At 41.1% G+C, this 15,087-nt stretch overlaps 1 protein-coding gene across 2 annotated transcripts in view; it reads left to right on the top strand.

Moving 5' to 3' along the window:
* The window catches only part of Nol10 (nucleolar protein 10), a 78,208-nt gene that overhangs the window by 38,425 nt on the left and 24,696 nt on the right, over positions 1–15,087 (top strand). For both annotated transcript variants that reach the window (XM_034514401.2, XM_076942080.1), the window contains 2 exons: positions 11,949–12,075; positions 14,960–15,039. In XM_034514401.2, coding sequence (XP_034370292.1) covers positions 11,949–12,075; positions 14,960–15,039 — 207 coding nt within the window. The remainder of the gene's footprint in view (positions 1–11,948; positions 12,076–14,959; positions 15,040–15,087) is intronic.

Below are 15,087 nucleotides of genomic sequence, written 5' to 3'. Positions count from 1 at the left end.
TCATTACACGATATGTCTGTGCTACCAGATTTTGTGTGTGTGAGACAGGGTCTTACCATGCGCCCTAGCTCCAGAGCCTCCTGCCTTCACTTTCCATGTGTTGAGATTACAGGCACGTGCTACCACATTGCCCATGCCATTTTAAGTTAATTTTCTGTTCCATTTGATTATATTCACCTGACTTTAAAACTGCTGTCTGTGTAAGAGTTTAAACCAATGAAATTGAAGTTAAGAAATATTAACTATAATGATTAAAATATAAAAGTGGGGGAGGGGCAAGATTTATAAGATTTATAAGATATAGTTAGAAAGTTCAGAATGGGCAAGGAAGTCCTTAGCAGCCACATCTGTGAAAAACAGCAGAAGACTTTGTTCAGCTGTTGAAGTCCAAGAGCCTTTGAGATGCCCGTGTACATGGGATGTATAACGGGGACAGTGAAGGGTTCTCCTGAAATGCTTTGTATTCACTGAGAAGTTTTTCTAGTAGTTCTAGATTGGTAAAACTTAGAAGTTCAGGAATTATCAGGTATAACCCATCTCAGAAAGCATGTTTTCAAGATGTAAGGAAAAGTGAGATTCTATAAAGGCTGCATGTGTGAGGTGAAGAAACATCAACAACGAATTAGAGTAAAGCAGAAGTCGTTCATCCTTGAGTGTGTAGGAAGGGCTCTCGGGCATGAGGACAAACACATCGGAGCTGCCAGAGCAGAGAGGAGTGCTTGAGTGAAGACCTGGTGCTCGTTGATTAAGTTCAGTCTTGTCTGTAGAGACAGGTAGTTTGCTGATGTCTGCAGGGGACATCTGCTTAAAGTTCACCTCCAAGCAAGGTGTAGGAGAAAGCTGGGTCTGTGGGGAGATTTGGAAGGATGGGTATCTTGTGGACACTAACTTAATGGAGGGCAAATGTGAGGCTATTGAGCAACACACTTGAGAGTGAAGGCGTCTGAATGTTTTCACTAACCTTTCAACAAAAGGAGAAGAGTGGTCTTCCATTTTCTTGTTTGTCTAATTGTTTGTTTACTAACCCAAACTCACACAACAGTTCTTCGTAAGTGAGTTTCTTTTCTGTGTGTGCGCTTACTGTTCAGGGCAATGCTCTTGTTTGGTACTGTTGTTCATTTATGTTTATAACTGTGAAGTGAGAGGAAACACGCAGTGTCAGATGCCAATGTGTGCTCTGTTTTCAACTTTCCAAAGAGGAAATGGGAGCTTCCTATTCTAATCTAAACACTCTTGGGCAGTAACAGTATCTGTGACATTTTTCTTAACAGAGGAAACCCTCTCCACTTCCCATCCCAATTATTGGGCCACAAAAATAGCAGACATACCTAAGGCGTTAATGTGTTTAATCAGGAAGTAATTTTCCAAGCATCCTGCCACATTTTCAACCATTAATTTTAGCTCTAATTGGTTTAAAAATATGTGATTTACATGTGGAAATATTTGATACACATATGGCATATGTTACGTTATGTTAGTGTATCAAATGGTTTTTGTTTTTTCTTAAGTGGGCACATGTCTAATGTTCATTCTTGAAATGAATGACTTCCTGTCTGACACAAGTTAGAGTCTGATGATGACCCAAGGCCTTGCCTATGAGCTCTGTTCCACCATCTTGGGGCCTTCCGGGGCTGATCTCTCTGTCATTCTTCTGTGGAAGTAAGTCTGTAAGCCAGTTTCCTGTGAGTGACGTCACTCAGATGGCAGAGGTAGAGGACAGTGTTAGCACAGTAGTTGGGTTTGCCTGAGGATGTCAGACTAAAATCAGGGCGCATTTTATTAATATCTCCAGTAGCTGTATTTTCTTTTCTTAAAAATAGAAGGCAAAGGGCCAGACATGTAGCTGAAAGGTGGAGTAACGTGGGCTTATGCAGAGCCAAGTAAGAGACCTATCAGATGTGCACCGTCTGTCCTTCCATTGTCTGTGCTGCTGCAAATCTGACTTCTGCGCCCTTTCCACAGAATTATCCCCCATAAGGGAGCAGCTTTGTATGGCTTTGGTTTTTGTTTTTTTTTTTTTTTTTTTTAATTTTTATTTATTTGTTTTAAAATTAATTTATTTATTTAATTTTTTTTAAAAGCAGGGGCTCTTGCTGTATAGTCTGACTGACTTTGAACTCCCTGGCCACTTGCTTTCTTTGACATAAGGTCTCAATTGTGTTTCCTAGGGTGATCTCAAATTCCAGCTCTGAAGCAATCCTCCTGTGTCAGTCTCCTATGTAGTTGTGACTAGAGACACAAACCGCTTAGTGTGTTGTTACCTTCTGTCTTAGGGTTTTACTGCTGTGAACAGACATTATGACCAAGGCAACACTTATAAAGACAACATTTAATTGGGGCTGGCTTACAAGTTCAGAGGTTCAGTCCAGTATCATCAAGGCAAGAACACAGCATCCAGGCAGGCATGGTACAGAAGGAGCTGAGAGTTCTACATCTTCATCTGAAGGCTGCTAGCAGAATATTGGCTTCCAGGTAACTAGGATGAGGTCTTAAAGCCCATACTCACAGTGACAGACCTACTCCCACGAGGCTACACCTTCTAATAGCGCCACTCCCTGGGCCAAGCATATACAAACCATCATACCTTCTTATGGAACACAATGGTATTCTTGGCTGGGAATCAAGTGACAGGTAATTGGTGGTACAAGGACACTGAAGGAAAGGTCAGTGTGCCTATCCCTTGCATATTTGCCCACAACCATGTGCCCTCATCCATTTCTGGACCACTTTCTAACTCACAACAGAACAGTGAGAAAGACATTGTTCTCATGCCTGCCTGCCTTCCTATCAGTATTCTGTTCAGAGTGGCATATCTCTACACTGGCTGAAGCCGCACGGACTGACTCACTGTCATCAGCCAGAGTCCACAACTTGCATTAATTGGCCACTCAAGATGTTGTGCATTGGTGAATTTTCACAGATGTCTGTGCCACTGTATACCATGATGGTGTCCTGTCAAAACCGTTCCTCCCTCTGTCAGCCTTGCAGGCCCCAGAAGCCCCTGACCTCTTGTCTTATAGGTTTGCCTTTTTTCTAGAATATACAGTTCTATCCACTACATAGTCATTTCAGACTGACCTTTCCCATAGTAATTTGCTTTGGGGTCTCCTGTATCCCTCCTTGTGGCTTACTTACTAGCTTATTTCTCTCTGTTATGTCAAGACTGATTGTGTGGATGTGCAACAGTTTGTTATGCCTGCTGACAAGTTCCTTATTTACCCATTGCTGTGACAATAGGCTGGTCACATTGTGTCCATAGTCAAGGAGCAGATTGGGGTCTGGCCTGGTCCTTTCTATACCCAGGGTTATCTGGGATGTGACTAGGATGCCTAAAGAACTGAGTTTTTACATTTTGTTTTCATTTTAATATGTCTTTAAATATCCACGTGTGGCTAGCAGTGACCGTATTGGAGTGTTACACAGTGCATCCTTAAATATCCCAGAGTCAGTCTTGGCCATTAAGTCATGTAACTTAGACTACTTAGCTTCGGTCTTCATAAATGACAGTTCAAGTCAGATAAAGTTTTTTTAAACCTCTCTTAAAGGGTGCTGTACATCCTGAAAGGCCCTGAGAGGCCTGTGATAGCCTGTTTCAGTTCAATTTCAGAAGTGGGTTTCTCCTCCTGAGTTATTGGTGTGCTTCCTTCCACCAGGCCACTGGTCCTCTTCCTTTCCTTTGGTTGCTAAGCACCATGGGGCTAAGTCTTTGCTTCACTAAGAATAGCTGTTTCCTACCAAATAGCGGAGTTCCTTCCCTGCCCAAGATCTCTCTCCCTCTCCATTTTTCCTCTTAGTCCATCTTCCACTTTTTTTCCCCCGCTACCCTCTTTCCTCTTTCCTCCTTCTACTTCCTCTCCTTTTTATTTTGGGATTATTTATTTATTTTTATGTAAAGTTTTCTTCACAGCCATGATAATGGTTAGGTTTTTGCATGGTGCTTGGAATCTGTCTTGAGGCGTCACTAAAAAAAGATTATTAGGACACACATTCTTCCCTTTTCATAGCTTTGCACACACATTTACTATCTTCAGAGCCTTGATGTGGTCAGTGTGGGAGTCTTAGTTGACCTCAGAGGGAAACGTGAGCATTAAAGTCTCTCTAGCACTTTTGAAGTTGGCATTTTATCTGATTGAATCCAGATTGGTGTTTTTTATTTTAGTTTGGAGGCATTTTGTTTGTTTGTTTTCCATTTCTTCTTTGGCTTTATTTGGGGACATAGGAAGTCTTTTGCTGGGTTTGAAATGTCTCCTTCAGGATTTCCTGGTCCCCATGCATGCCCCCCTGGAGGTAATGAGTAGCCACTAAGGGGCGAGAGAGTTTTTGGCCTTCCTAGGATAGCACTGTTGAAATGTACAACCTTGAGAAAGTGTCATAAACCTTAATAGTTTTATTCTTCCTTTGTTTTTGTGAAGTTTCCTTCCCTGAGTATTTTTATATGTTATATATCCTTGGTTTTACATAAACTTCAGGATTGATTCTGAAAGCACAGAGTGTGTGATGAGGAATGACTATCATGTCCTTTGCTAGCAGGAAGTCAAGTAAAACGGAAGCAACTGGTGTGCTGACAACAAGGACAACATACTAAACCATCTGTGATTCTTGGCAGAGTAAAACGACAAAGCAAGATTTCAGGAGTGCTTGCTTCCAGGTGCATGATCAAAGAGATAACTCCGTTCTCCAGTGGTAAAGTTGGCCTGGTGCCTCGTGTCTGTGGGGCCTGTGAAGTTGAATTTAGCAGTTAGGAAGGTGTAGGAGGAAAAGGCTTTAAGCATAGGACTTCGCTCAGCATCTTGTTACTGCAGGCTCTGGGCGTGAACTCTAGGAAATGCTCTGGAATTCAAGTGCATTATGATGATAGACATCAAATTGTAGTCTGTAGCTGAGATGCAGGGCCAGGTTTCTTGGGTAAGAGCAGATAGGAGGCCTTTAAAAAAAAAAATCTGTGTTTCTCATTTAGCTGACAGAAAATGAAACTGTGGTAACATTGCCCTCCTCCTTGTTTGGTTTTTCAATCAATGCTGAAGGAAAATGAGGTGAGGAGTTTTTATGTTACTTAATAATACCATTTGTGGGGCTGGAGAGGTGGCTTGGCAATTAAAAACCATACTGTTCTTCCAGAGAACCTGACTTTGGTTCCCAGCACCCATACAGGGCAGCTCACAACCACCTGGAGCTCAACTCCAGGGGCTCTGATTCTTCCTTCTTGCTTCAGTAATACTGCACCCATATGTAGACACACACACTTAATTAAAATTTTAAAAAACCCTTTATGTCATTCATATTTTTTTAATGTAAAGCAGACAGATGTTTCATTTTTACCTCATGAGTTAGGTTTAAATTCTTCTCCCTCCCCCCCCCCCCATTTTGTTTTTTTGAGACAGGGGTCTATTTAGCAGGCAGTCTTCTCAGCTATGGAGAGGGACCTTGAAAGTACTTGTTTCTTTCTGACCTTCTCTGTGGCTTAGCTTTGCCAGGAATAGCTCCTGTAAGTTGGCTCCCAGAACCAACTTGTTGTCTCCAACTCAATTTAATACCAAAATTTGGAAACAAATGAAAAGATATAAAGATTGATACAAATATAAGTTCCACAAAGCTGAGCAGCTAATGCAGAAAATGTTTCTGTGGTAATCCTGGCACATGCTCCCCGAGACTCCTGCCAGAAATGTTACTGGATCTAATTATGAGGAGCAGCCTGTATGATCTCATGCAAATCATACTTCAGAACGGGAACCTGGATAATTCAGCTGGCCAGAGCCCCCTAGAGACTGTACCCATCTGAAAGGCAGGAATGGTGGAGTAGAAACTTCTAGATAAGTGCATCATGTGATCCTTAATTTGATTTTTTAAAAACAACTTTGTCAAAAACCCTAGTGTTTGACTTTTAAAGGGTATAATCTAGTGGCTTCTCTTGTATTCTGAATCATGTTGTCACCACTGTCTAACTTTCAGGTCCTTCACACTAAAAGAAAGTGTCCTGCCATCTCTCCTCTTCCTCTCCCAGTCCCACCAGCCACTCTATGGCTGTTCCTGAACATTGCGTGTAAGTGGAATGCTCTAGTAGATGCTGCTGTGCCCCTCTTTTTCCCTTTCTACTGAGTGGTAGATTTAGTTCATTCTGTGTGCACACACTCACTCCCCCTTTGTCAGTTGCTGAGTATCTTTAAGACTTCATGCAAAAAGCTGTTCCTAAGGCAGCTTCTATTATTCCATCTCCAGCACATACAAGGTATCCCTCACCCAATGTGACCCTCATTCCCATGTGCCCCTTCACCCCGGTGATCTCCCTCACCCCATGTGTCCTCTTACCTCTGTGTCTTGTCAGTTTTTGTTGTTGAAAACTAGAAAGATAATGTGGAAATTACAGAACTCAACTCCCCACATCCAGAGTTTGTTGTTTGTGTATGTAGTAAGGCTTCTGGACTAACTATAAAGTCTGATTTCTTTGTAATAGGGAGCCACAGAAATCTGTTTGCCTTGCTTAGTTGTCAGTTAATGATTGAACAGAATTTCTTTAAATACCTGGAATCAGCAAGTTTCCTAGCCTCTTTCAGCGTGATCTTATAAATACAAGTCAGATTGTGTCACTCCTATACCAGAGCCCTCTGATGATCCTGTTTCACTCAGTACAAGAGAAGTGAGCAGCCTGCAAGAAGGCCCCTTTTGGCTGCGTTGGGCAGGTCTTTTTGCTGACCTCCTGCAGTTCTGAGTACACCACCGCCTTTGCAGTTGCCTGGTGTGCTCGCCAGTCTCTCCCTGTTGGACCTCTGTTTGTCACCTTTCTCCTCCCACTCTGCCCACAATGCCTGTTCACAGTGGAACCTTTTCCTTATGGTTCCTGGAGGACAGGGTTAGCTTTGTTCACTTTCTCTACAGTGGAAGGTATTTTTGTTTGATGGTCTTGGTTGGATAGGGCATCTTTGGCAGTCCATTCTTGCTTAAGATTGAGGCAGTGGAGTGCTGCCTGTAGATCCTCTGTACAAATGAGGCAGTGTGCTCCTGGGGACTCTGTGTGACCCAGAGCAAGGGCTGTTTCTGGGTTCCCTGTATGACAGTAAGGCAGTGGAGTGCTGCCTGGGAATCCTTTTGCACCTTGTCTTGTCCCCTTTGAGCCGCTGCTTCCAGACACCTTTGCCTCAGGACCTTTGGTTTTCTGCAGAGAATACCCCCTGGGTTCTTCCTGCATGGAAGCACAACAGTACCCATTTGGCCTCTGGCACTTAAAGAACTGGGAAAGGGGAGCCCAGGATCTGACACCTAGACAGTTGTCATTTTAGCCCCACAGGTCGAGTCACTTCCACTTTTGTTCTTTCAGCCCTAAAGCCATGAGGTGCAGCTTGGGTTTACCAGAGATCTGTGTCCTCTGTCTCCTTAGAGATGATAGGAATTAGGCGTCCCCAGCCCTGTCACCCCCTTCCTCCTGCCATGCTTCCTCCCATCTGCCCAGATGCACTGTGAGGGGCCGTCTCTGTCTTCCCGCTCTCGCTGCTGCCCACCTCCACTGTGTGCTTGCTGACTGGTTGACTCCCTATGCCACTGTCCCCTCCTCTGTCCTAAAGTCCTTTTTATATTTGTTTACTGTCATTTTAACAAGGCTTGGGGGTAGGAGCTGCTATTAGTAACTGAAAGCTCCTTGTAGTCCTTAATATTGACTTTAATTTTGTAATAACTGTTTGCTTAGGATGTCCAGTCTCCCTTGGTTCTTAAATGTAGACATGCTGTCTAATGTTCATTTGTACTTTCAGAGCCTTGCATAGACTAACTGTTCCTTGACCAGCTGACAGGGAGAGAGCACCATAAACAGGGTTGGTTTGTTTTATTTAGCCTTGTTTTTCTTATTATGTTTAGTATCTATGTTTCTAGACTAAATCAAAAGTAAATCACAGAAGATAATTTTTCTCCTTCCAAAGTAAACACTGCTGCATTGTAGCACATGCCCCTGATCCCAGCACTTGAGAGACTGAGGTAAAAAGATGAGTAGTTCATGGCCTTTCTGAACATAGAGAGTTGAGACCAGTCTGGTCTCAGACTGTTCCCAAAATAAAATAAGGCGTAAGCACTGAGATTAAATTGTAGTAATGCTAATCTGAGTTTTAGGAATGGGACAAAAGGCTACAGCAGAGCAGTACACCTTTGAGTGACTCATAATTACTCAGGCTAATGCATGTACACTTGGATGTGCAATTAGGCAGCTCATTATGCTGCAAATGCAATTACATGCTCAAAGGCAGCTCCTCCCTTTGGCTCACCCAGTCTGTGATCGCTCATTATAAAGCCTCAGCTGTCAAAATTGGAAAATACATGCTGATGCTGGTGCTGGTGGGTCTTATAGCCAACATGGAGAAAGCTATGGAAGGAAATTTTTATATTATAGCTTAGCTAAGTTTGGTATAGATTTGCTACAGGAAGCAATAGTGTGTGTGTGTAGATAGATAGATAGATAGATAGATAGATAGATAGATAGATAGATAATAGTACAGTACATCATCTTTTTCTTACCTGTAATTTTTATTTTTTAAAAAACTATTATTTTCTTTTTTATAACTGACCTGAATCTTTAGGACTCAAATCTTACCTGGATTGATGTTAATGAGGCTCTTTCTTATCTTTAGTTTGTCTTAAATCAGTGATATGAATATATGTGATTGTGTTATAGACATTCTTAATGTGTTTAATAATGGGCAGATAGCACCTGACATTTCATATAACCTATGGTATATTTGCACTATTATTAGTTTTTAAGATGCCAAATGTTCTAAAGCCTGGGCACAAGTATTTTTGATAAAGATGAAAGCCTCATGGTAAGAATGGCAGCTTGCTGTTTGCACCCAGGTTTAAGCCCCAGGAGTCTGACTGTATCCCTTAGATAAAGTGTCACTAGCATGGTCACTGAGGTGGCAGCACAACAGTGCACACTTGGCCTCTGGCATTCAAGGGACGAGGGATGGTGGTGTTTTATTGCTCAAATTCAAGAATTTATATTTCTGTCTGTTTTTAGAATGTCCTGAAAACAATTAAAATAACTCAATAGTTAGCTCATGTGGCTGCCAAGTGATAATAATTCTGTAGTCTGCATCAGCATTGCTGATAGTCAGCAAATATAGTTCTTTTTATTTTTTTATTGGATTTACTTACTTATTTGTGTATTGTGTATGTGTGTGGCTGCTGACATGTGGTGGTTAGAGGACAACTTTTTCCACCATGTGGGTCCCAAGGGTAGAACTTAGGCTGCCAGGCTAGGCAGCAGGCACCAGTCCAGGCAGCAGGCACCTTTACCCATCAACTCATCCTCTCAGGATCTGGAATGTGTTAAGTGCATTCTCCAAGCTACAGCTCCTAGTCAGAAAACAGGACATGGTTGATGGAAAGTTAACAGACCATCAGTTGTTAAAAAAAAAAAAAAAAAAAAAAAGTTTTCCTCAAGTTATAAAAGCAAAAGTGTGTCTTTAAGGATTATCTGACATGTAACATTGTGCCTTGGAAAACAGCAAGGGACTTTGACACATTAATATGCAATCATTGTAAATATAGCAGATCCATGACCATGGTTTTTGCAACTTAACTGCTAGGCCTGTGAGCAAAGCCCTGGTGCGGAAAAGCGCAGTTAGTACCTTTAGTAAGCTCCACTTCCTAATGATGGCTGTGGGGTCTTTCTGGAAAGGAAGCGGGAAATGTGCACAATAAAGTCACAAATAGGTTTATTCTTGGATTTGGTGGAAATTTTAATGGCCGCAAATCTATTTGCAGAGATTACTTATCATAAGCAGGCCTGTCTCCTGAGAAACAAAAGAATTCCATGAAAATCCAGGTAAATAGTCAAAAGGAAAGTCACAAGACATTATAAAAGAAGCCTGGGCCCCTGTGAGGTGGCTCAGCAAGTAAATGTGCCTGTCACTAAGGCTCACAACCTGAGTTTGATCCCTGGGACACACATCGTAAGAAAGAGGGCCATTTCATTTCCTGACAGTTGTCCTCTGACCTCCATATGACACTCCCCCCCACCCCCATACACTGATAAATAAATGTAATAATAGTTTTTTAAAAGGAGGCTATGGAAAACTAGATTTGCATCTGGTCTGACATTTTGTTATTCCTATCACCATTCCTAAGAGGAGAAGTCAGAGCATGAAATCCATTCTTGGTCCTTCAAGTTCATGCTTATAGCTGCCTCCATGCTAAGACTCCACCTGGCCTCATCTGTGTTTCACTCACCTGCAGCCAATGAGCTACAGATTGAAAATACTTGCAAAAATATGATCTACATGCTGAGTATATACAGACTTGGTCTTGTGTGACAAAACTTTTTCTGGGAAGATGCATCACAGGTCTACTTACCCAAATAGGTATCCACAACAACGAATACTACCAAAGTCTAACTTGGTGCACCATAAGTTTTATTGAGATTACTTACAGGAAAAGAAATGACTCAAAAGACAGTTACATCACCAAAGCCCATCCCAGAAACTCACAAAAACTAGGAACCTAGAGCACAGTACACAGCCTGTAGGCAGCTCAACATGTTGAAGAGTGTTTTTCCCAGGTGTCTCAGCTCAAGTGGTCTAAACCTCTTCCAGGCAGCTGGTCTGGTCTCAGTCTTCTTTGCAGCTTGTCTGAGAGTCTTTTTTGCAGCTCAGCTTTTTTTATGAGGAACTTCCAGCTTCTGTTGCTTATTCTGATAGAGAAGGCCTAGTGAATCTGGTCAGTTTCAGGGACTTCCTGAAGCTATTTTGAGTTGTAGAGCTTCCCTGCAGGGTGAAATGTTTCAGTCCTGGAGGAAACTGTTATATCACACTTGGGTTTTGGATTTTTACATTCCAGGGCTTTGAAAAGGTTACTTTGCCCTAAGCAATATTGTGCAATAGCACTTATATTAGCTGTTAAAAGAACTTGTTTAAATGTGTGTGTGTGTGTGTGTGTACTTACATGTACACTATCTATGTGTGTATGTGTGCATTTACATGCATACCATCCATGCCTTTTATCTAGGTGTAGAGTTTAAACTTTAGAGGGATCATGGCCAAGAAGTACTTTATGTATTGTAATGTTGAGTATAGGTGCCTGTTACCCCACAATTACCTAAAACCACAATAGTTCCTTTAAGAGGGTCCATCATGAATTTTTTTAGGTGCCTTGCATTGTTTGAAAGTTTATCTGTGTTTGAAGTCAAGCCATTTCACTTATCATTTAAAATAGCATAACTTGTAGTACTGGGAAACTGATCTGTAAGGTTCCTCTATGCTCAGTAAGACTTGTTTTCATGCAGCCTCTTTGGTAGTGCGTTGGCTGCCCCCACCCCCATTTTCCCCCTTTAATTGAAGCAGAGTTAACACAGGCTATTTTCCTTTGCTGTGCCTCTTCTTCCTACAGTCTCAAAAAAGGTTAAACTCAGTTTCATAACTTTCATTATGATTTGGTGTTGCCCTCCACCCCCCATAATTACTGCTTCAGTAAACAGGTAGGTTATCATTGGAAGTTCCACTATGCTTCTCTTGTCTGTAGTATCCTCCAGGAGTGAGCAAATTTTCTTTGAAATAAGCACTGACTTCAATGGGTGTGGCATAACGCAGAGAAAGATACTGTTAACAATAAAAAGCTATCCAGAAATCACAAGCTAAGTATATGTTATATTTATGATACTAAATATATGTTATAGAATTCTAGTACTGTTTTGAGTGAAGGACATGATAAGTAAATAGATAGAAGTTATTATAAGTATCTGAATTGCTTATCTGTATTTTGATTATTGTAATGTAAAAGTGTAATACCTTGTATCTTTCCTCTTTCCAGCCTATATTCTTCTACTTTGTTTATTCCCTTTCCATTGTATTCTCTGACATTTTTACACATATTATAGCTATCTTTCCTCTGGTCGAATTGAATACTTGCAACTATGATTAAAGAATTCTGGATGCAAGGTAAGTTGTGTTTGACCTTTTAATATCTCCTCCCAGGTTTTGGGTCCTGCTCCCAGGTGGTGTTCCTTCCTGGACAACTTGACAGAAGAATTAGAAGAAAATCCAGAGAGCACAGTGTATGATGATTACAAATTTGTCACCAAGAAAGACCTTGAAAATTTAGGTAAAATGTGATAAAATGTTTATGAAATTGTCTTATTTTCACATTTGTTGGTTTTGAACTGAGCCATTTTTATCTGATCTTTCCAAATGTCCCATTTCTGCCACATCAGATATCAAAATGTTCTAAATGATCAACTTTATAATCTCTACTCAGAAAAGCTTTGGTAAATTTAACTAACTGAAGTCTTTGTGCCTTAACTAGGAGAGACTCGCTTTTAGCAACCGACATCCTGTCCTGAGAGTGTAGTGTCTCTCAGAGCTATGGGAGTCAAGTGTGGCTTTGAGAGTGTGATAAATATAAATAAATATACCTTGGAAACCTCTCAGACTGTAAGCCAATGGTTCTTAGATCTCTTAGATTTATTCATAAAGGACCTAATCCAAAACTTGGGATTCAAACCTTCCAATAGAAAGGACTCTTAACTCCGGCTGAACATTCCAGCCTGAAGTCTGAAGTGCTCCAAAGTTCAGAACTTTTTGAGTCCTTCCTGAGTTGCCACTCAAAAGTTTCAGGGTTTTGAGCCTGTATTTTAAAATTCAGGATATGCAGCTTTCCATCGATGTAGCAAATACCTGACTTAGTTTTCAAAGAGATTGATTTTGGATCAAGGTGTGTAGATTTTGCAGTCTGTGACTGAGCATACTCATGGCTTCTAGACATGCAGTGAGACCTGTCACTAAAGAGCAAGACCCTCAGTTCCCTAAGACCTTCAAATGACATTGTTAACAAATATTTTATATTGGGTAATTAATCAGACCACATACTCAGAGAAAATGTTGGGTGCTAAGTCCATGCAGACACATGAATAAATCGTGTGTTAACTTGTATAGTTACAGTAGAAGGACACCCTAAGTTTAATTTTCCCTTTTGTTGTTGTTGTATGCATACTACTTTAAACTGCTATGTGATTTTTTTTTTTTCAGTCTAATTTTCAGGTCTAAATATGGAAGTCAATAGTGAACAATAACGAAATAGCCTGTGGCCTATTGTCTCATTCACCCAAAAAACTGAGGTAGAAAGACTATGAGTTCAAAGCCAGTCTGGGATACTTAGTGAGACCATATCTTAGAATCAGATGTAAACAGCTGGCAAGGTCTGGCTCGGGGCTAGAGAGCTTGCCTACCGTGCACGAGGCTCTTCTTGGTTCAGTCTTTAGCACCACCAAGAAAAGAAAGAGAAGGAAGTGACTTGGTACTACACCAAAGCTATACTTCATGCATCACACATGGTTTCCTTTGAAGATAAAGCATCTCACGACATCCATGGTGTTTCTCTCTCTCTCTCTCCCTCCCTCCCTCCCTTCCTCCCTCCTTCCCCCCCCTCCTCTCTCTTTCTCAATGATTTCTAGGGAGTGGAGAGATGGCTCAACAGTTAAGAGCACCTCTTGCAGAGAACCTGAGCTGGGTTCCAAGCACCCACATCAGGCAGCTCACAGCCACCTATAACTCAAGCTACAGGGGATCCAGCATCTTCTTCTGGACAACATAGGCACCTACACTCACACATGTAAAACATACATGCATAAAACATGTTTTTAAAAGAGCAAATTTCTATGACAGAGCAGAGAGTTCATATGTGTTCCCTAAATGTGTCTACACTTAAATGTGTTTCTATTCTAATTTTTCTATTGTTTTATTATTACACTTGTTTGTATGTATGTATGTATGTATGTACACATGATATGTTTGTGTGGCATGCATGTGGAGGACAGATTGACAATTTTATAGAGTTGGTTCTATCCCTCTGCCTTTATGTGGGTTCCAGGGATCAAACTCAGGTCATCAGGCTTGCACTGCAGTTGCTTTACCTGTTGATCCTTTTACTAGCTAGCTCTTGTATTCCTATTCTAAATGTAATCATTAGGAAAAGCCTATGTAAGAGAAGACTCACGAACACAAACTGATAATGAACTCCAGTTGTGTACTGGCAGCAATGTAGATGTGTGTGATGCTGAAGTTATGCATGCTCTATAAGTATTTCATCTGACCTGGACCCCCAGCCAGGAATGGTCTTAGTATGCATGGGCATGTGTGTATTTGAGTTAAGTTTGTCAGCTGGTTGTGCTTGGGAGACCATGCTATCACATTGTCCTTTGTTTCTGGAAATGTTGACAACACTGCCCCAGTTTTTGCATTCTCCATTCCTACTTAACAGTGTATGCCTGGGAACCTACTGTTGATTCTCAGCATACTGCTTTAAAATCAAACTGTTTAGCCCTGCAGGTGGTGCAAGCCTTTAGTTCCAGCACTTTAGTTCCTGCAGAAGACAGGTATAGGGGTGGAGCAGGCAGATCACTAGAAGTTGGAGTCTACATAGAGAGTTCCAGGACAGCCAGGGCTACATGCAGAGACCCTGTCTCAGTGAACAAATGAACAGTCTGTTTCAAAGTCTAAGAACCACTATTTTAAGGAACCCTCTTTACCATAGTCAAAGTTAAAAAATACTTTTTCGTCTTTTATACTTAATATGACATTTAAGACAAGAAGAATGGTATTAATGGAATTACTTATATATTCCCATGAATATTCAAGATTAACAGTCCTTAATTGTGTTACTCTAAATAGAAACTATCATAATTAAATTGTTTTTTAAGAAAGCTTAAATTTTAAAGACTGGAGAGAGCTTCACGATTAAGAACACTGTCTGCTCTTCTAGGTTCAATCCCCAGCACCCATGTGACTGCTCACAACTTTCTGTAACTTGAGTTGCAGGGGATCTAACACCCTCTTCTGGTCTCCACAGACACTGCATATATATGGTGCACAGACATACATGCACACAAAACACCCATACACATAAAATAACCATTAATAAAGAAGGAAAGAAAATTAAATTTTAATGAACATGTCATAAAGACTTTTCCTCTTCTGATTAACTTTTGCAGGGCTCACACATCTCATTGGATCCCCTTTCCTCCGAGCATATATGCATGGGTTTTTCATGGATATCAGACTCTACCACAAGGTAAGTATGGGCTACGGGTATTTCAGGTGATAGTAAGTCATCCTTAGC

The sequence above is a fragment of the Arvicanthis niloticus genome, chromosome 11, assembly GCF_011762505.2.
Source record: "Arvicanthis niloticus isolate mArvNil1 chromosome 11, mArvNil1.pat.X, whole genome shotgun sequence".
NCBI classification, from domain to species: Eukaryota; Metazoa; Chordata; class Mammalia; order Rodentia; family Muridae; genus Arvicanthis; species Arvicanthis niloticus.
The sequence above is the reverse complement of the archived record's forward strand: the minus strand, read 5'-3'. Positions and strand labels throughout refer to the sequence as shown.